This window comes from Penicillium angulare, assembly GCF_028827245.1.
Source record: "Penicillium angulare strain IBT 27051 chromosome Unknown utg000004l_segment0_segment0, whole genome shotgun sequence".
Taxonomy (NCBI): domain Eukaryota; kingdom Fungi; phylum Ascomycota; class Eurotiomycetes; order Eurotiales; family Aspergillaceae; genus Penicillium; species Penicillium angulare.
In genome coordinates, this window is record NW_026623163.1 from 3,375,523 (window position 1) to 3,394,833 (window position 19,311).

General features: G+C 44.4%; 6 protein-coding genes across 6 annotated transcripts; 4 read left to right on the forward strand and 2 right to left on the reverse strand.

Annotated features, from left to right (window-relative positions):
- Window positions 1–1,136: 1,136 nt before the first annotated feature.
- Window positions 1,137–2,716, forward strand: N7478_005204 (sugar porter family MFS transporter; the record flags this gene model as incomplete). The annotated part of the gene is made up of 2 exons (XM_056921418.1): window positions 1,137–1,338; window positions 1,386–2,716. The coding sequence occupies 2 exons, from the start codon at window positions 1,137–1,139 to the stop codon at window positions 2,714–2,716; spliced, it is 1,533 nt and encodes a 510-aa protein (XP_056779455.1).
- Window positions 2,717–3,679: 963 nt separating this feature from the next.
- N7478_005205 (allantoate permease) lies at window positions 3,680–7,216 on the forward strand (the record flags this gene model as incomplete). Its single annotated transcript, XM_056921419.1, has 12 exons — window positions 3,680–3,835; window positions 3,887–3,982; window positions 4,149–4,243; window positions 4,301–4,701; window positions 4,757–4,882; window positions 4,938–5,053; window positions 5,121–5,207; window positions 5,265–5,381; window positions 5,436–5,520; window positions 6,347–6,727; window positions 6,857–6,983; window positions 7,045–7,216. The coding sequence occupies 12 exons, from the start codon at window positions 3,680–3,682 to the stop codon at window positions 7,214–7,216; spliced, it is 1,959 nt and encodes a 652-aa protein (XP_056779456.1).
- A 387-nt stretch (window positions 7,217–7,603) lies between these two features.
- Window positions 7,604–8,810, reverse strand: N7478_005206 (3-hydroxyacyl-CoA dehydrogenase family protein; the record flags this gene model as incomplete). Its single annotated transcript, XM_056921420.1, has 6 exons — window positions 7,604–7,889; window positions 7,979–8,105; window positions 8,170–8,233; window positions 8,282–8,395; window positions 8,486–8,671; window positions 8,739–8,810. 6 exons carry the CDS (start codon window positions 8,808–8,810, stop codon window positions 7,604–7,606), a joined length of 849 nt encoding a protein of 282 aa, XP_056779457.1.
- Window positions 8,811–11,469: 2,659 nt separating this feature from the next.
- N7478_005207 (sugar porter family MFS transporter) lies at window positions 11,470–13,607 on the reverse strand (the record flags this gene model as incomplete). The annotated part of the gene is made up of 11 exons (XM_056921421.1): window positions 11,470–11,658; window positions 11,722–11,791; window positions 11,863–11,909; window positions 11,972–12,183; window positions 12,233–12,450; window positions 12,525–12,556; window positions 12,608–13,001; window positions 13,053–13,087; window positions 13,151–13,428; window positions 13,491–13,506; window positions 13,557–13,607. 11 exons carry the CDS (start codon window positions 13,605–13,607, stop codon window positions 11,470–11,472), a joined length of 1,542 nt encoding a protein of 513 aa, XP_056779458.1.
- Window positions 13,608–14,698: 1,091 nt separating this feature from the next.
- On the forward strand, window positions 14,699–15,814 carry N7478_005208 (uncharacterized protein; the record flags this gene model as incomplete). Its single annotated transcript, XM_056921422.1, has 1 exon — window positions 14,699–15,814. The coding sequence occupies one exon, from the start codon at window positions 14,699–14,701 to the stop codon at window positions 15,812–15,814; it is 1,116 nt and encodes a 371-aa protein (XP_056779459.1).
- Window positions 15,815–16,225: 411 nt separating this feature from the next.
- On the forward strand, window positions 16,226–18,597 carry N7478_005209 (fungal specific transcription factor domain-containing protein; the record flags this gene model as incomplete). Its single annotated transcript, XM_056921423.1, has 5 exons — window positions 16,226–16,241; window positions 16,403–16,767; window positions 16,819–17,260; window positions 17,329–18,506; window positions 18,571–18,597. The coding sequence occupies 5 exons, from the start codon at window positions 16,226–16,228 to the stop codon at window positions 18,595–18,597; spliced, it is 2,028 nt and encodes a 675-aa protein (XP_056779460.1).
- Window positions 18,598–19,311: the final 714 nt, after the last annotated feature.

Here is a 19,311-nt window from a genome sequence, read left to right on the forward strand (position 1 = left end):
GGCGTCAAAAGACATCAAACGGTAATTCACCTTGTGACCGAAGAACCTTGAACATTGAGTTCTGAGGCATGTAATGTATTCGGGTCCAAGGTCGAGCTTGCGATGTAGGCTGGGGACGGCGACAAAGCCTCATTCCAGCGATGCGGGGAAACTGCAGTTCTGTTTGAAGAGGAGGTAGTTCTCTTCATCCACTGTTGACAATAATCTCATCAGATCTACATAGCCCCTGTACTGCAAGACAGACTTGGAAGCGAAGACATACCTCAAAAGTGCAACGTCGGTTCCGAGATTTGCATCGGCTGCAAGGGGCAAAACCCGCTTCCCGGTGCATGGCATCGCAGGCCACGCGAGATCTACGACATGTATCACAACTTGAGAACTGCTTCCGACGTTGAATACGACCAGAGGGCATACTGTACTTGTGAAGTTTCCAGATCAACCGGGGATATGATGGGTTTGCAGCAATGCTGAGATCGAAGCGGGTCAGACTCCACCCCCGCGTCTTAACCGAGTTGAAGATACAGATACGAACAATGCAGGAGAAGATCGCCGAGACAATTTCCAATAATGACGAGTTGAAAAAAAAGGAGAGAATATGGAATGGGCTCTGCAATACAGAATGATCTGCATTAAAATGGATCTCAAAGTTGCTAATGTCTAGGTATCATGGGATTGATTATTCTAACTATTTCCGAGTCATTCAGATGTCTTTTTCTTTTTCTTTTTGTACTTTTGAATAAGCCCAAACACCATAAAAAGCGAAACAGTACATCTGAGGAATAGAATCGGATCCGAATTTCCCGCATTATCTGTAGCATTCGGCTCTGGCGCACTGACTAAGTGGATCGGATCCGGTCGACTCGGAGCGTAAAGCTCCTTCTTTTTGGCGAATGACGGCGCTGATCAAATCGGCTAATCAAAATTTAGTGTTATTAAGCTCTTTTGTGCATGAAACCCCAGTCTGGGGTTATGGGCGATGCGGACTGAGGCGCCCCGTCTAGTCGGCTTCCCCCCGGTCATTTAGATGTTATTATAAAAAGGCGCTTCCCTGTTTTCATATTTCATACAACCTTGAAGAAAGCAGGTATACCTTATAAGCAAAATTATTTTGGGTTAAGAAGAAATATTGTCACGATATGGCTCGATTCTGGGGCCTAAGAGGCTCAAAGCTTCACATGGCTATCTGGATGGAAGCCTGCTTCGGGGTCATGATTTTTGGTTATAATCAATCATCTGCTGGCGGAGTTCTCTCGGACGCTACATTCAATCTTCAGTTTCCACGCATGGATACATTGTCCACGACTGGAAGTCTACAAAGATACAATTCTAGGATTCAAGGTAGGATCTCAAAATACAAAATCAAAACCAAGGCTGATCAAAATTAGGAACTGTTGTCGCACTGTACACTTTGTTTGGGGTATTTGGAGCTTTGGGCTGCACATTTCTCGGGGATATCTTAGGTCGCCGAAAAACCATATTCGTTGCTAGTGTGGTGCAAGCTGTTGGCGCCATTCTTCAATGTTCGTCTTTCGCTTTCGCCCAGTTTATTGTTGGACGAATCTTGCTTGGCCTCGGAACAGGAGGTATTATCGCCACAGTCTCCGTATGGCAATCGGAAGTCTCAAAAGCGGAATGTCGTGGTGAACATGTCTCTGCCTTCGGAATATTTTGTGGATCTGGCATTGCCTTAGCGTTGTGGATTGCCTTTGGCATGTCATATACACAGCCGAGCTCTGTCTCTTGGCGCTTCACTCTGGCCTTCACCATCTTTCTTTCATTTCTTGTCTGCATCTCAATCTTCTCGCTACCCGAGAGCCCTCGCTGGCTATGCAAGATGGATTGTTGGGAAGATGCTCGGGAAATTTTAGGACTTCTATACGATGAAGACCCACACGGCGAAACGGTAAACAAAGAAGTTGAGGACATTAGACTTTCATTGGAACGTGCAAGTAAAGGATCTCTCGGAGCCATGTTTAAAATGGGACCCCAGAGAGCCTTTCATCGAGTTGTTATTGCTGCAGTCGCCCAGATCTTTCTGCAAATGAGTGGCGTTAACTCTATCACTTACTATGCTCCCACGATCTACCAACAACAGCTTCATTTTGCGCCAACAGAGTCAGGAATTCTAGCCGCATCATCTCAGCTTGTCTTGGTTATAGGCGCAGTATGTTGCACCTGGACGGTTGATCGCTTTGGGCGACGAAAACTTATGATGTTTAGCGCATCCAGCATGGCGATATGCTTCGCCTTTATTGCAGGACTGACATCGCATCCTGGAAACCCCGCTGCTTTGAAAGGCGCAGTATTTTTCCTCTATCTGTATTTTTTCGTTTATGTCCTTGGATTCTTGGGGATCCCATTTCTCTACGCAAGTGAGATCGCGCCAACCCCCCTCCGAGCGGCGACCTGTGGATTATCTACTGCAGTATCGTGGTTGTTTAACTTCCTCGTCGCAGAAGTCACTCCTGCTGCCTTTGATGACATTGGTTGGAAATACTTCATTGTCTATTGCTGCCTCAATGCTGCATTTGTCCCAGTGATTTATTTCTTTTTTCCCGAGACGGCCCAGCGATCGTTGGAGGAGATTGATGAAATTTTTGAAGCCTCGACAAGTATTTTTGATACTGTCTCTGTTGCGCAGAAACTTCCCAAGAGACATCTCTCTGACTTTTTGAGAGAGGAAAAAGGAGCTGAAGCTTCCCATCTCGAGGCTTGAGGAGGATGACAACTATACGTTACCAACGGGAAGTTTTTCTCTACGCTGTCATTAAATACATTCTCGGTGTGCGATAAGATCATTCGATATGATGTCCAATGGAAAGAACTGTTATTCATAAGTGAATGAAAACGCGTTATGCATGCCTATTCGGACCCACATTCGAATGTTATTTTCAAAGTCTTTCGATTTTCCCCATCGACGGAATCAAGCAAATGAGCTAGCCATGCCATAAAATGTCGACGAGTGACACCATTTGAAACACAGAGTGGCGAGGAATGTGCCTTTACACTTAAAAATCAAATTTTAGAGCCTCGCGATCTAACCCGAACTCACAGTACATTGCGCAAACTGGTCTTAGCTGCGCGATTAATACTCCGAAGCTTGCCCGGGACAGCCGCCAAGTGGGTACACAGCGTGGAAAAAGATCCAGACCCCGATAAACATGACAGGAGACCATGTAATTGATAGGAAAGCCGACCAGTGAGATGATTTGACTCGTCACGGGTATGGACTCTGACATGCAGACCAACATGAAATATGCCGGGAGTGACCAGTTTTGCGGAAGATACAATAGACGGAGACTATTGCGCAATAACACCCATGCCCCCCTCTTCTCTACGGACGCGACTTTGTCTGGAACTTCAAGGAAAATTCATACAAAATATTTAGATTGTTGGACTTTGCCTCTATTTGTTTTAATTACATTCTACCTAGTAACTTATATAGAGAAGAGGGATAGAGAAAAAACCACTTGAGATATACAATATAACAAGGTTGTTCTAACATCTAATCTAGAAAGTTTATTTCAAAGTTCCTAGGATAAGGAGAAGCTGCATAAGGAATTCTTATAGGAGTGACGTGATCGGGGTTTATAATGGGATCATGTTTACTACTCACTATTTATAAAATCACCCGATTCCTCGCAAATTTAAAATATCATGTACACAGGGGAATTTCATCATGGCAGCCGATACAGAAGCCAACGTGGCACAACAGCAGGAGCTGGTAAAGCCGATCAAATCATGGAAAGGTTATCTCTGGGACACGTGGGATTTGCCCAGCGATCAGCGTTGGTTGTTGTTCAAGCTTGACGCGTTCGTACTCACGTTCGCATCTGTGAGTAAAACACAGTGACTTGGAGCGTGAATTAAGGCTGACGATTTGAAGATCGGTTATTTTTTGAAGAATTTGGATCTTCAGAATGTTACTAATGCCTACTTGAGTGGCATGGAAGAAGATTTGGAGATGTATGGCAATCAGCTGGTAACAAGTACATCTGTGTTTACAGTGGGCTATGTTATCGGACAAATTCCATGCAACTTATTATTAACTCGAGTTTCTCCTCGATGGGTAATTCCTACGGTATGTGAAATATTTTATTGTTCAAAATTATCCATACCGCACTACCAGGTACTAACAAACTCTGTAGCTTGAGGTTGGCTGGGGTATCGCCACCATGTGCATGTCCAGCGTCAAGTCCTACAAAGCACTTTATGCTCTTCGTTTCATCGTCGGAATTTTTGAGTAAGAAATGATAAGTCGGATTTCGATATTAGTTCCAACTAACCTGTCGTTTGGTAGATCCGGATTTTACCCTGGTATTCATTATTTACTCGGATCGTGGTATACACCTCAGGAAATCGGAAAACGCGCCATGACATTCTGGCTTGCAGGGTCGATTGGTCAGCTTTTCAGTGGGTTTCTACAAGCTGCAGCATATACGAACCTGGATGGCGTGGATGGCCGCGCGGGATGGAGATGGCTTTTCATCATTGATGGCATCATCACACTGCCACTCGCATTGGCTGGGTTTATTTTCTTCCCTAACTTGCCCCAGAGCGGCAAGAAAACTTGGTGGACCTCCGAAGAAGAACATGTTCTTTCAGTGAAGAGAATGCAGGTGATTGGTCGAGCTGGAGAAGAGCCTTGGACAAAGGCTAAGGCGCGAAGGATTTTCTTGAGTTGGCATACTTGGCTTCTCCGTGTGTATTCTTACCCTTCAATTGATGCAAGGCTTCCGACTAATATTGAAAACAGCACTTCTGTATATCGTTTGGAACAATGGATATCCACAGGTCGGCATGGGATACTGGCTGAAAAGTTTCAATGCGACACCAGCTCCTGTTCCTGGTAAAACCTTCACGGTGGCACAAATAGACAACTGTAAGTTCCCTGAAGAGTCTGGTCGTGAAAAATTATTAATGCCATCTGTTCAAAGTACCGTTGGTTACCACGGGTATATTTATTGCTATGGCATTTGTTTGGGGATGGCTTTCCGATGGTCCCATGCGAGGTTCTAGATGGCCTTTCATTCATATTGGTGCTGTGATCACTGTGAGTACTGGGGATGAAACTTCTGCAAATTTGAGTTTCTATACTTATCTCAAATCATTTAATTTAGATTGTGTTCTGTGTTCTCCTGCGTCAAATGCCTCTCTACACAAATATCGATGGCCGGATGACGGTATACTGGTTGAGTTTCATCGGAGTAAGTTCCAAATTATCTATGCAGGATTTTTGGGAAACAAATTAACATCAATTACAGACTGGCGCTGGTCCGTTAATTCTCAGCTGGGCCAATGAGATATGCTCGGCTGATACGGAGAAGAGAGCTCTCGTTGTTGCAATGGCGAACGATCTCGCCTACGTTGTACAGGCAGTGGTATGCGTTTCAAGATCCCGCTCACCGAATGAATCTCTTCTGACAAAAAGATAGGCGCCTAATTTTGTGTGGAAAACGACCGACTTTCCTGCTGCGAAGGACGGATATCTCTGGGCGATAATACTGCAAATTCTGTCGAGTAAGTTATTTCATACTTCTACAGGCTATAAGACAAGCAAGCTAACTAAGAATCAAGTTATTGTGACTGCGGCCATTCAGTATCTTGTTTGGCGGGACAACAAAAAAAGAGTCTCAAGCTGAGATAGAGGGGTCAACTCTAGCATCGGAGCAGATTTCGATTGACGAGAAAAAGTTACCGGAAACAGTGGTTGCCCGGATAAGTTCCGAGTAGATCTCCAGGGCTTGCGATGTGTTTTTCAGAACTTTGTCCGTGACGAGTCTTCGATAGATTCGAAAATCAAACATGGAAGTGGCACCATCAAAGTCTTTTCCAAGACTGCTTGCACGTACATAACGACTGATTGTATTTCCAACCATGGTATAAACTAAATATGTCTGGGACCAAAGGGTCCGATGCCATCGGTCCGCTGCCCTCAGTTGGGGGCTATAGTATAAGGTCATCTGTACGCCCGCCGGGCGTCAATAATGGCTACGGTTGTACTAGTGGGTCCAAAACTGCACTCGGAACAGCCAATTATAATGGAGATAAATGATTAGCCAGAGGCATTTATGAAATGATTCGCTCTAACGAACGGCCCGATGAATGTAGGTCGGACATAGGCGGCGGAAGAAAGATAAACGTGTCCAACTTTTGTTTAGCATAGATATTTGGCACAATTTCAGCTGCTTGGAATTTAATCATAAATAAGTCTAAACCATCGCTCCAAATTGATACTTTGTTTATATCTGCTTTAAAAATTTGATTCAAGCCGCAGACTAACGGCCATACGGAGTATCCATGTCGCAAACAATTGTTCTCGTCACTGGAGCCAATCGTGGTATAGGTAAAGGAATATTGGAGCTATATTTGAAAAAGCCGAACCATGTCGTCATTGCCGGTGTCCGCGATCCAGGGAATGCTAGTTCTCAAGCGTTGGCCCAAACCCCCAGGGCTGATGGGACTGAGCTCCATGTCATCAAGATCGATGCAACATCTGCGACCGACGCGGCCGCCGCAGTGAAGGAGCTCGCGACTAAGAACATCAACCACATTGATATACTTCTTGCAAACGCTGGAATTTGTTTGAACTGGCCAAAAGTATCGGAAGTCAAGATCGAGGATATCCAGACCCATATTGATGTCAATGTGTATGGCTTTATCTACCTTTACCAGGCTTTTCGTGATATCTTGAAAATAGCTAAGAATCCTAAATGGGTGACGATCGGTACAAGCGCGGCATGTCTCACGGTAAGATCCAGTTCATTATCATTATTGACGCGAAGGAACGCTGCTAATCTAAAAATCCTTAAAGTGAGTCGAGCAAAGCCGACATGTTTTCAACTAATTCTCACAGAAATGAACAGGAACTTTATCCCTGCGCGGAATGCATCATATGCTCCTAGTAAATTGATACAGCACTGGTATACAAAGGCCATATCAGCAGAAGATGAATGGCTAACTGCATTCCCGGTTGAACCAGGGTAAGCTTGTTTTTGTGAACCCTCATAAATTCAATGTTGCAAATATTGACCGGTTCCGTAGTTGGGTGCAAACGGAAATGGGTAATCGGGGAGCTGAGACTTTTGGAATGGAAAAAGCTGCTCTCACTGTAGAAGAGAGTGCCAAGGGCGTGGTGCAGGTTGTCGATGTTGCTACGCGGCAAACTCACAGTGGAAGGCTATTCAGACACGATGGTGGAGAAGAGCCTTGGTAGTTTGTATTTCTTTTTGAATAAGTAGAAAGAATCTCTAACGTTAGCAAGACACTCCTAGGAACCGTGGTAAAAATACGTATTCATCTTGTCTAAAACCATCATGATCCAAACAATGGTGTCTACTAGGTCAGGTAGACTTTAGGATCTTTTGAAAGACAGTCTGCTTATATTGCCCTTATATTCCCATTCTAAAACTCTTTACTTAGAGAGATACAAAAGTCTTATATGTTATGTAATAAAAGAAAAAATCCCGTGATCAGCCGAGAATATGAAGAATGAGAATGTTAACGACTCGTGAAGGCTAGTCGAAAATATCACCATCCAAGCTGCTATACCTTGCATATATCACCGGATGTATGCGAGCCAAAATTTTGTACTCCTTGAGCATCATAAACTATCGTAGTTATAAAATCCCTTTCCACTCTTCACTCCCAGTTCACCATTTTGAATAAACCGCTTAAGATATTCTCGTGGCTCTGTGGGAAGTCCATCTCGAGACTCAGCGTAGTGATTCTCAATATCAAGAACAACATCCAGGCCAACAACATCCATCTGTTCACAGGGCCCCTTTGGTGTTTTGAGAACATTCTTGAAGATTGAATCTATTTCTTCAGGGGTACAGACCCCTTCAGAGAGAGTGAGAAGAGTCTCTCGTTTGATAGCTGCCCAAATCCTGCCAGGTTATTTAGCTTTTTTTTTATTCAGCATCTCCGAGTCCTACTATTCGCAAAGGAAAAAGAAAGTTTGGGTAGGTAGTAGTACCTGTTGTATATATAGCCGATTGAGCTTTTCTTGACATGGAAGGGAGAGAACCCATGGGCTTTGCAGCTTTCAAGAAGATGAGCCAAAATTGGGGGATCGGTCTTCTCATGCCCCATTATTTCGATTGCTATAATAGATTTTGTTTAGTTGATATTGAAAATATCGTCCCTTCCTATTCCCAAAGGTCTTACCTGATGTTTCAGGTGGCCAGTCTGATAGTATTTGATCAACCTTATCAGCAACGATGTCTCGTCTCTTATCTTCAGATACATATCAAGACTCACAGCAGTGTGCACTAAGTACCCTTGTTTGGTTCTTCAGCGAAAGGCCGTCTAAAATCTCTGCGATTCCATAGCTACTGGAGTTTGATGCGATGATGGTATTAAGTGGCGCCAGATCATCCAGCTCGGCAATCACCTTTCTTTTCAATACCAGATTTTCAGGAACACACTTTTCCCATCAGTTGTCAGTGGATTTATTTCAGAATCATATAATCAAGAGGCTTACTTCTATCACCAACCATGAATTTTGCAATGATGCTGCAAGTGAATCAGGGCGAGCAATTTCGATTTCCCCCCAATGATCAGCTTCGTCAGGTTTGGCTTCTCGAAGCTGTTGTACATAGTCCAATCCATCCCGTAGTTGCTTCTCCTGGAGATCTACCAAGGTAACGGGACCTCCTTCACTGGACCACTGTAGCATTTCAATTTGTAAGTAAGTCCTAGATATAGCTCAAATAAATTAGAAGAATCACACATACCATATACGCCAGTCTCCTTCCCTGCGTGCCAGCCCCGAGAATGACAACCCTTGTCGATTTTGATGTTGACATTTCCGTTTCTAACTCCTTGAGCAGTCTACCCGGTCAGACAATTGTATAAAGAGATGCTCAATCTAGCTGATCTTTGAGAGTTTTTCTTCTTTAATATTATGTGAAAGATGAAAGTTTGTTCGAAAGCTGAGACTTATTTCTCAAAACCCGTTTATGCACGAATGCCGTTTCCTTGGTGTTATATTTCGGATCCGACTGTGTCAAATTTTTGCGTTTTTTCTCTTTTCCCATCATGTATGATTCGTCCTTCCTGCAAAGGTCCAGTGGCAGGACTTAGACGCTTCTCCATCATTTGGATCGGAACCGATGAGCCGGTCATGGATGAGTGTTAGCTAAGACGTGATTGGTTGATATCAATAACATCGGATCCGATGTGGGGAACGCTGCGCAGTATAAGTTCCTTGCTTTCCATCATGGTTTTATCGTCATTGATGCTCTCCCTACAATGATCTCCATAGATACAAGATAGATATAGGGGTATAAGTGGGCTTGAATTTATACGAACGATAGTCTGTCTTTCATAGCCCACAGGAGGTCCGCTGGGTGGGTAAGCCCACTTACTACTACTACCTATGCCGCTTCTAATTCCCAATGTTGGAGTTACTAGTTGGAAGCAAAAAGCCATGTTGAAGATATAGTATTTACTATGTTTCCAGTGCTCCGAATTTCAATCTGCAGGAAAGCATCGTGCTGGCGGTAATACGAGGACAGAAATAAAGGTGAAAGAGAAGACATCGGAGCTTATGTTTCACACAGTGCTCCTGAATAGCCTTATGACGAAGGGCGGCAATTGAAGAACTTAATGGAATCAAAAAATAGCGCATCCAGGCCACAATGCTGCCACGCCTTACTGCTATATACTCTGTACTTGGATTCTTCACGCAATGTAGATTAGATAAAAGCACATAATTCGCTCAGCTTCAAGTTTCATGGTAGTCTGGAGAATCTTTGTGGGGATCAGTTTCATGCCACATACCCCTTCGTCAAAAATTCTATTGATGAAGAATCTATGACGGCCATGTTACTACTGGGAGCCTTCGTCGGATGTATTTTCATGCCCTTCATGGCTGATTGATACTCTCGAAAATGGGCAATCACAGTCTGCGTCGTGATTTTTGACATCGGAGCTATCATTCAAACTGCAGCACCAAGCTACGAAGCTCTGATAGTGGGTAGATTCACTGGAGGAATTGTTTTTGGAGCTCTTGCGATGGTAACGTACCTCTTCTTTGACTTGAATAGAGTCCCATACTTACAGGAGAACTGTCCTTTACCAGGGTGCCCCTTTGTATATCTCTGAGATCTCGCCTCCCAATATCCGTGGAAATTTGCTCGTCCTTGAATCGATTTCCATAACCGGTGGAGTGGTCATTGCGTACTGGATCACCTTCGGGACCCTTGAAATCCCAAGCGAGGTATCATTTCGACTGCCCTTTGTCTTACAGATGATTACAGCGACAGCTCTTGGAACCGGAATACATTTCTTCTCATATTCCCCACGCTGACTAGCACTGGTTGATCGCAGTGATGACTGCTTGAAGGGTTTGGGGAAATTACGAGGACTACCAGAGAATGACGAGATAGTACAAGCAGAGTTTCACGGTGTGATGGCGGAGGTCAATTTCCAAAAAAAATTGATTCAACAAAAGCGCCACCCGGGAGCGACTGGAGTGAAGCTTGAATACCTTCAATGGATGGACCTTTTCTGCCGCAAACTGTGGAGATGAACTCAGGTTGGTGTTGGTGTCGGTTTCTTCCAGCAGTTCTCGGGGATTAACGCATTTATCTATTATGCACCCACATTATTTACCCCAGTGAGTTATCTGCCATGAGGATTGTGGAATCTTGAACAATTCTAATTTTGAGATAGCTTGGCCAATCCACGGAGCAGTCTCGTGTTCTCTCTGGTGTGTTTGACTGCCTACAGCTGGTCTCATCTATCGTCTGCTTTTTGATTATTGATTGGGTTGGTCGTAGGCCATTGGCCATCTGGGGAGCGTTTGGGTCAGCTACTGCATATGGCATTATTGCTATTTTAGTTGGTCTATTTGAAGACGATGGGCTAGGACATACGTCTGCTGGTTGGACGTGTGTGGCGAGGGCTTTCGTATTTATTTTGATATACGGTGTCTCCTATTCCCCTCTTGGCTGGGCGCTTCCTGCCGAAGTCTTCTCAACATCTACCAGATCCAAAGGTGTCGCATTATTTACGTGCACCATTTGGCTTGCTGACTTCATCGTCGGTATTGCTATCCCAAGTATGCTTGACAGTATAATCTACGGTACGTACATTTTCTTCGCGGCCATGTGTTTTTTTGGCTGGGCTATGGGCATACCTTTTAATTCCCGAAACAAGTGGGAAACCCCTTGAGGAGCTGAATAAGTGTTTGGAGATACCAGTGGGCAGGAGGAAAGGGATATCGTCGCCGAAGCCATCGCATCCCAACACAACCACGCGATGGCGTCGGCTTAGAACCAATCTGTCAATTTACCTATATATTCTTGCCCTATCGGAATGATACTTATTTAGAGCATTAGAAGTACCTTGCACTCAAAATTATTTTACGTAGAGTATTTTCAAGATCCTATATGTAATTTCTTCTAAAAGAATCATGTACATTTGCTGAATTAGGGCCGGAAAAAGCTTCACGCGGTCACATCATTCCACATTATCCACATGGGTTGTTCCAATGCCTTTTCCATCAAAGTCGGTAAGAGCTTCTCCGTGCGCCATATCGCGTTCAAAAATGGCACCAACTTTGCGGGCCTGGCGATCTTTGAATACCCAAATTGTCCTGTCTTTAGAGAATAAAAAGTCGACTTCTTCCAGTGATTTACCGGCAGTTTCCTATTAGGGTCAGTATATTGTCATCTCTCCGGTATAAATGCACATAAGAACGTCGTCACTTACCGGATATAAGAAAAACACGACGATGGCCATCACAAAGCAAAGAGTCATGAAGATCATATAAAGCTTCCATCTAATACATTCAACTGTTAGTACTTAAACTTATACAATCGCAAGGTCAATCAACGGGACCCGTCAACTTACGATATCTCATTCATTGCTGTTGGAATGTAAAGAGCAAACCAAAAATTCTATAATTATTAGTTCTGTATGCCCGGCTAGAGTGAAAAACATGCTCTGTCTAATGACTTACCACAAACCAGTTCGTCGCGGATGTCATAGATGTTCCACGACCTCGAGAGCCTGTAGTGAACAACTCTGGAGGATAGACCCATGCTACACAGGCCCATGTCAATGCGAAGACCATGACATATACATAGACAAAGGCGATTGTGGCATTTGACGCTGTTTGGCTACTGAAATCAAAGTTTGTCTTCTTCGTGAGAGGATCATATACCGGGTTTCCTGAGTAGAATTAGAATAGAGTTCGGGAATATTTATCCTGGATACTCACCTTTCGTTTTCATAATTACTCCAATAAGCATCATAGCAGTACCCATACCAGCTCCTCCAATGACCATGGGGGTACGACGACCCCATGTATCCATCCAGTACATGTTTGGCCAAGTGAAGACGTTCAATACAGCTCCCTGGATACCATTTGCGAGTAGAGAGCCTCGAGTTGAGCTGATACCAGCTTGTTCAAATAAGAATACTGCATAATACATGATTCTGGAGTCAGATTATCGTTAGTACAATCCGTCAAAATAACCGAGGCCTCAGCCAGATGGTAGGATGTATCTTACACATTGATACCGGTCACCTGTTGCCAGAATTGCTAAATGGGAATTAGCGAAGGTTTCAAATGCCCATTTATTCCAGCACTCACCACTCCAATGCCTAGCCAGGTGCGACGTCGATCTCGTCCAACCAACATCTCAATGTATGTCGGGGGTGGGTTTTGTCTCTCCCATTGAATTTTCGACTCAATCTCAGCCAGCTCGGCCTGCACAAAAGGATCATTGATATCGCCATCTGAATGTAATCTGGCCAATGAGTGTAAAGCCTTTTCATGTTCATCGCGCTGTGCAAGCCACCGAGGGGACTCTGGCATGAAATACATGGTCAAGTGCAAAGTGACGGTGGGGATCATCTGAAGTCCAAGTGCCAAACGCCACGATTTGTCTCCATCTAAAAAGCTCGATCCATATTGAATCCAAAACGCAATTAGAATGCCAAAGTTAATACAACATTGCTGAAGAGAAACAATGCGACCACGGATTCTACATTCAATTAGCTAGTGCAATAATTAGCAGGGTAAGAAAGCACCTTACTTTGGAGGTGCAATCTCGCTTTGGTATAAGGGTACCTTTGCGAAGCAAATACAATTAGTAAAAGATCAACTTAATGTTCTTCCCTCTTAATCTCATACCATCATTGCTAAACAGCCGTTTCCCAAACCATTAACAACACGTCCGGCAACAAGAGCGGTAACACCGTTTGCTGCAGTCGATATAGCTACGCCGATTGTGAAGATCAAGGAGCCCAATAGAATAGTTTTGCGACGACCGAGTCGATCCGCAAGAAAAGCACCAGTTAGAAGTGAGCCTGCAAATGACCCAGCTTGGATAGATGCCGTTATTCCGCCCTGCAAAAAGTTTCCGGGGTAGTTCATGTAAGAAAGAAATTGAGTCATCGTCAAAATACCGCCTGAAAAACGAGCGTCAATGTATTGCACCCAGCTGCATTTCGTGAGCAATATGCCGACTCACTCATAGACCCGGTATCCTGCAATTGTTAGAAATCAAGTATGCAGACTTAGGAATTGGTATCCTTACATATCCAAAAGCAACACCTCCCGTACATGGCGCAATGCCATACATGTACATTTTCTTGTCTCGTTAGTGATTTCCATGTTGAAAAGGCATAATGGTCTTACCCACGAACCACCCATTTTGGCTGATGGGTGTCTATTCAGGGATAGTGCACTGATTGTAAGTTTAGGAGTATCTCTTGTGACTGAGAGACCTATCAAGCATTTTATTGTCACAACAAGGAGCTTCGCCGGGTAATTTCCCCTCATTCTGCGTAAAGCTTTGGCCTGCTTTTATGTGGATGCGGGGCCCCGGTTATTTGTTCATTGGCCCCCCCGCGCGCTGCTCAGGGTCTTTGGGACACAGAGGCAATGAATTAAACTATTTTCAATGGCATGTAGCGTTACATTATCTGGATCAAAGTTGGAGAGACGTCGTAGGTTGTAGCCTCGGTATGTAATTGCTTAGTTTAATAACTCGGGACCTTGCAGTCATCCCCGGATTCTCAGTATACCAACCAACTTATCTATGCCTTTCATCCTTGATTCCATGGATGATTAAAGGAGCTGGTTCATGCCTTCCATGATATTCGGGCTCCTATCATCCACCACACAGCGTGTGTCAACGCGTTGAGTATATCAAGAACCCAGGTCAAATGATCACAGGACGAGTCTTCTGGGTATTCGGTGTATTGAGATAGTTGAATCCTCAATTAATGCCCACTTCACTGAGAAGCTTGCTAGCGTCCTCTTCGAATATTGAAGTGATCATGTATCGTTTATCAGGATGATTCCTAGTATTTGATATGGCTGTTGATATCCATTATGGGCATTCGGTCAAACAACGTCCGGTGGCAAATCATCTCTTAGACAAAGAAACAAATGACAATAACACGGTCGCGTCAGGCCGTGAAGTGGAGATGGTAATGATCGGCACTGTCTGTGTCGACCAATGATATTTTTTCCGTCGGATATTTGAATCGGAAAATTAAGTGTTGGGCAGCTCGGCGTCGGCTTGCCTTGGCTACGAAGGAACAGAGCAAATCGTGACCAGTGGGGTGAAATGGCCAGAATTAAGAAGGAGCTGTGAAAATGAAAAAAAAGCAGAGGAATGTCGAAATATTTTTTCTCTCATCTTGGAGTATCTTTCGGGAGCACAGTCGCAAGATGAGTGTTCATCAAACTCCAACGCCGCTATCACGGCTCCTACCGCCGCTCATCCTTGGGGGCGCAGGCTTCAGTCACCAAGTCTTTCGAAATCCCAACTCGGGCCAGGCGCTGGAGGTACTCAAACGCGCATTTGAACTTGGAATAAGGGCTATCGATACCTCTGCATACTACCACCCATCCGAGATTCTTTTGGGGGAAGCTTTGTCACATCCCGATATCACAAATTCCTATTCGCGTGACCAATATTTTTTGATGACCAAGGCTGGTCGAATCAGTTCGGACAAGTTTGATTACTCTCCAGCATGGATACGGCATTCGGTGCTACGATCACTTCTACGCCTGCGAACAGACTATTTAGACGTCGTGTTTTGTCACGATGTGGAGTTTCTCCCAGAACACGAAGTACTTCAAGCCGTCGGGGTCTTGATTGATATGGTCCATGAAGGTCACATCCGATATATTGGAGTATCTGGATATCGTATTGATATCCTCACACGCCTTGCCGACCGTGTCCAGAAACAATATAATCGTCCTTTGGATATTGTGCAAAATTGGGCGCAATTGACGCTTCAGAACGATCGGCTAGCATCTGGGTTGTCAGATTTTCAAAATTCAGGAGTCTCTTGTGTTTGTAGCTCGAGTCCACTGGCAATTGGGCTTCTCCGTGAAAATGGTGTGCCGGTTGGCGATTTGGGCGACTTTCACCCTGCGCCGCCAGGATTGCGGGAAGCAGCGCAAGCTGCTGCTGAATATGTGGCCTCGCGCGGTGAATCTCTCGCATCGTTAGCTTTGCGATATGCTATTCGCCGAGCCCAAGTAGAATCTTCTGATAATTTTCGCGTAACGACAATCATGGGCATTACTTCTGTTGCAGAACTGGAAGAAAACCTAAAGTCAGCCAGAAAGGTTCTTCGGCCAATAGGACAAAACAATTCATGGGGTTGGACTAGTAATGAGAAGGCCAGTGACTCGGATGCGAGTGAGCTCGATCAAGAGATAGAGATATGTGCTAAAGTGCAAGGCATACTTGGGAAATGGCGAAACTATAGCTTCCCCAGCCCAGGAGATGGCTGGGATGTGGCTAATAAACAACCAGTTCAAACAAAACTATGATGAATCCTTCGGCAAACTCTTGTTTTCTAGTGCATTTAGACATATAGGGGGATTAGAATACATACTTCCATGACTGGCAAATGCATAAATATTTATTATTATTAAAATTGCTGAAGATTCGTGTGCATTTTGCCAACCAATTCTTGGATCATACTAAAGTTCCTGCAATGTTACCCTTTCAAAACATACAAAGCTGGAGATTGTAACCGTGACGACTGGAATCGGCTCACAGTGGGCCATGCTTCTCCACTTCTCCACAACATCGTCTCCGCACCCGAAGCCGATTTCTGCTCTCCCCTTTCCCCGCAATACGGATTTTCTTGTAGGCGCTGGGCTTCACCATGTCACATCGAAATCATTCGCGGGTACTGCGAGCATGCGATGCATGTACTCATTCAAAACAACGCTGTGATGGCGAGCAACCATGGTAAGCAGTCGATATCTAAAACACACACAGGTATTGCGGCTAATCAGCAAAACTCGAAGTCGACGATGCGCAGGTATGACACAATTAGAGGCTATTCGTTTGTCGCAATGGACTGACCTGGTCGGAAGAGCGCGATGAATCTTGTCACTATACAAAGACAGTCCGCAAACGCGGTCGCCGCCCTCGTTCAGATTCAAGTCGCTACCCGAGGAGAGAAAAGCGTGGTTCTACTGAACGTGAACCATCACAATACATGACTCCTAGTTCCACAGGCACTGGTGCATCAAATCCTGCTTCTCTGCCAGAAAGCTCCGGTTGCATGGCACCCCCGGATTGCCGAAGACGTACTACAAACTCCACAGATGGACCACCGGCCAACTCGACGGAGTTTGTAGAAAGTCCCACCGATTTTCATACGGCCAATTCTCCATATACCACTCAAACACAAGTTTTTAACGGGTTGTTTCAGATTCCTGCTGATCCTAAGGATCTAGGCCCTAATCAAACTTCACTTTCACCTGGTCAAGTACGAACATTGAAAGCTCTTTTCGTTGAAACTTTCTAATTCTTCTTTAAGATCTCACGCCCCTCTAGTCCTATCCATACTTTCCATAATGACACATTTGATGATGTCTCCAGTAATTCCAACAAATTTCCGCTCAAACAACAATACCGCTGCTTGGACACAATTGCCCATAACTTGAAAGGGATATTGTCTTTGGAAGAGGCCTCAGATATGCTGGAAATATACTTCAACGAAGAGTCAAATTATCCCTTCAAATCTACGTCTCCATACATGTTGGCTCATGTTTTGCACCCCTCAACAATCTCACAACCTACATGTACCCGTCCTATCTCTCCTGCTTTGGTTGTGGTGATTCTCTTCTGTGTTACACAAACCGCTGATATGAGGATATTTGATACGCCTGGCGCCCGAGAGCGTACAAGCGTCGACCTATATCGTCTTTCAGTGGACTTGCTTCAAGCCGAAGATCCAGATAATTATTTTCGCACATCTGGTAAGTCTATATTGGGGCAACAAGAACTTAGACCACACTTCTAACTTCGTCTTTCCATTTGTATTTAGATGGCTGGCAATTTCATCCTCAGACTACAAAGAGCCCCCAGCCTGATACAAGATCGAGCCCGGACTTCCAGCCTTCTGGGAAATCTCTACTTCCTAAACAGCTTGGATCGACTGATATCATTCTGGCGGTTGCTATATTGACATTGGCGATATCTGGAGGTCACTATAAGGCAGATTCTCTTAAGTGGAAAGACAAACTGATACGACTGGTTCGGGCTAGTGGGCTTAGTATGGAAGACCAGGATATCGATCTTGGGCCAGTATTTTGTGGTCTTTACAACGGCGATGCTACGTTTCGACGATGGTTGATTTCGAAGGAGGAGCGACGGCGGTTGTTTTGGCTCATTTACTCATTGGATCGCCATTTAGCATTATCTTTCAACATGCGAATCAGTCTCCCCGAAGGAACATTTTGTGTAAGAAACCCATTACCTGAAACAGTGTGGCAGTCCCTCGACACAGCAGACCTGACATACATGCCTACATGTCAACTTGGCCCACCAACGCAGATCACAGGCTGTGGGTTCTTTGAATACTTTTTACCCTTGGCGTCGCTTTTAGGCCATATCATCGATATGCATCATTATCGCAGCCATCCCAATTTGGGAAAGTTCGTTCCTCAAGCTGCTGTCCATCAGATTGAAGCTATGATATCCCAACGAGAGCAAGAGCTAGATTTTTTGACAAGTCAGATGAATGGAAATCCAACAAATGGCTCCCATAGCCATGGATTTTCCCAGCCCACCGACGGGCTTTCTCGAATGACCGAGAAATTTGGCACCCCTAAATCGGGAACCTCTTTGCAATCGAAGTTACACTTGGTTCATATATACAGCACATATTTGCTCCATGTCTTTTACATCCTTCTTCACGGCAAATGGGATCCAATCTCAATGATTGAAGACAAGGATGACTGGATAACATCGGAGAGCTTCTTAAAATGCGCCTCCCATGCACTTAGCGCAACGGAGGTAGTATCTCGAATTTTGACCCTAGACCCAGAAATGCTTTTTATGCCATATCTATTTGGGATATATCTCCTTCAGGGGAGCTTCATTCTCTTGTTATTTGTTGATCGCATGCCAGAGCTTGGCCCAAATCGATCTGTTGAGGAGGTCTGTGAGACGATCATTCGTGCCCATGAAGTGAGTGTCGTAACACTGGACACAACATTTCAGGTAAGCTTTTTTCATTTACGAAGCCAAAACTCTCGGGCTAACAAAAAAAAAAGAAAAATTTCAGAAGGGTATTCAGATCTATGTTATATGATGCTCAGCAAGCAGGGCCTCACTCGTGGGATGAGCACAAGGCACGGCGCAGAGAATTGCTGTCTTTGTATCGTTGGACACCGTTAGCTCATGGCCTCGCCTATTAACATACGTAGACTTCTAGACTGAGTATATCTATAATTTCAATATGATTCAGAGCACAAGCTTTGTGCAAAAGTGAGCCGCTTCGCTCGGCGCATGTGTGTATGGTGACCACTTTGCCTGGTCAGTCAAATAATCCAATTATGTTCGTCGTATACTTACTTGAGAGAGCAACCCCAAAGTAAGTACATACACCCAGTGATATCAGAAACTACAAAATCTTCATATACTACATACCAAATTCAATTTCCAGATATTGATAATCTTCTGCTTCTTCATGGATAGTAGGCAATACTTGCCCTAGAGTCCGTTCTATTCTCGCTATCATCATTATTTCCTTCTCTCTCGTCTAATATTCGGCCATTCAAAATGTCACTCTAGCCTCATCGCGCCCCGGCAAGCCCTTCAAAAAAAACACCCAACTTTTGCTGCAGGATATCCGCTGATACCGGCTGTTTCAAAGCAATTTATTTTTGGTCCCAATTTTAAACCAAGGGGTCAAAGAGCCTTTTTCATGTTCGAAATTCAAGAAAGGACGCTTTAGTTTCAGTAGTATAGATGATCAAAGCCAGTTAATCCCATTATATATGAGCATATTGACTTTGTTCTAGTC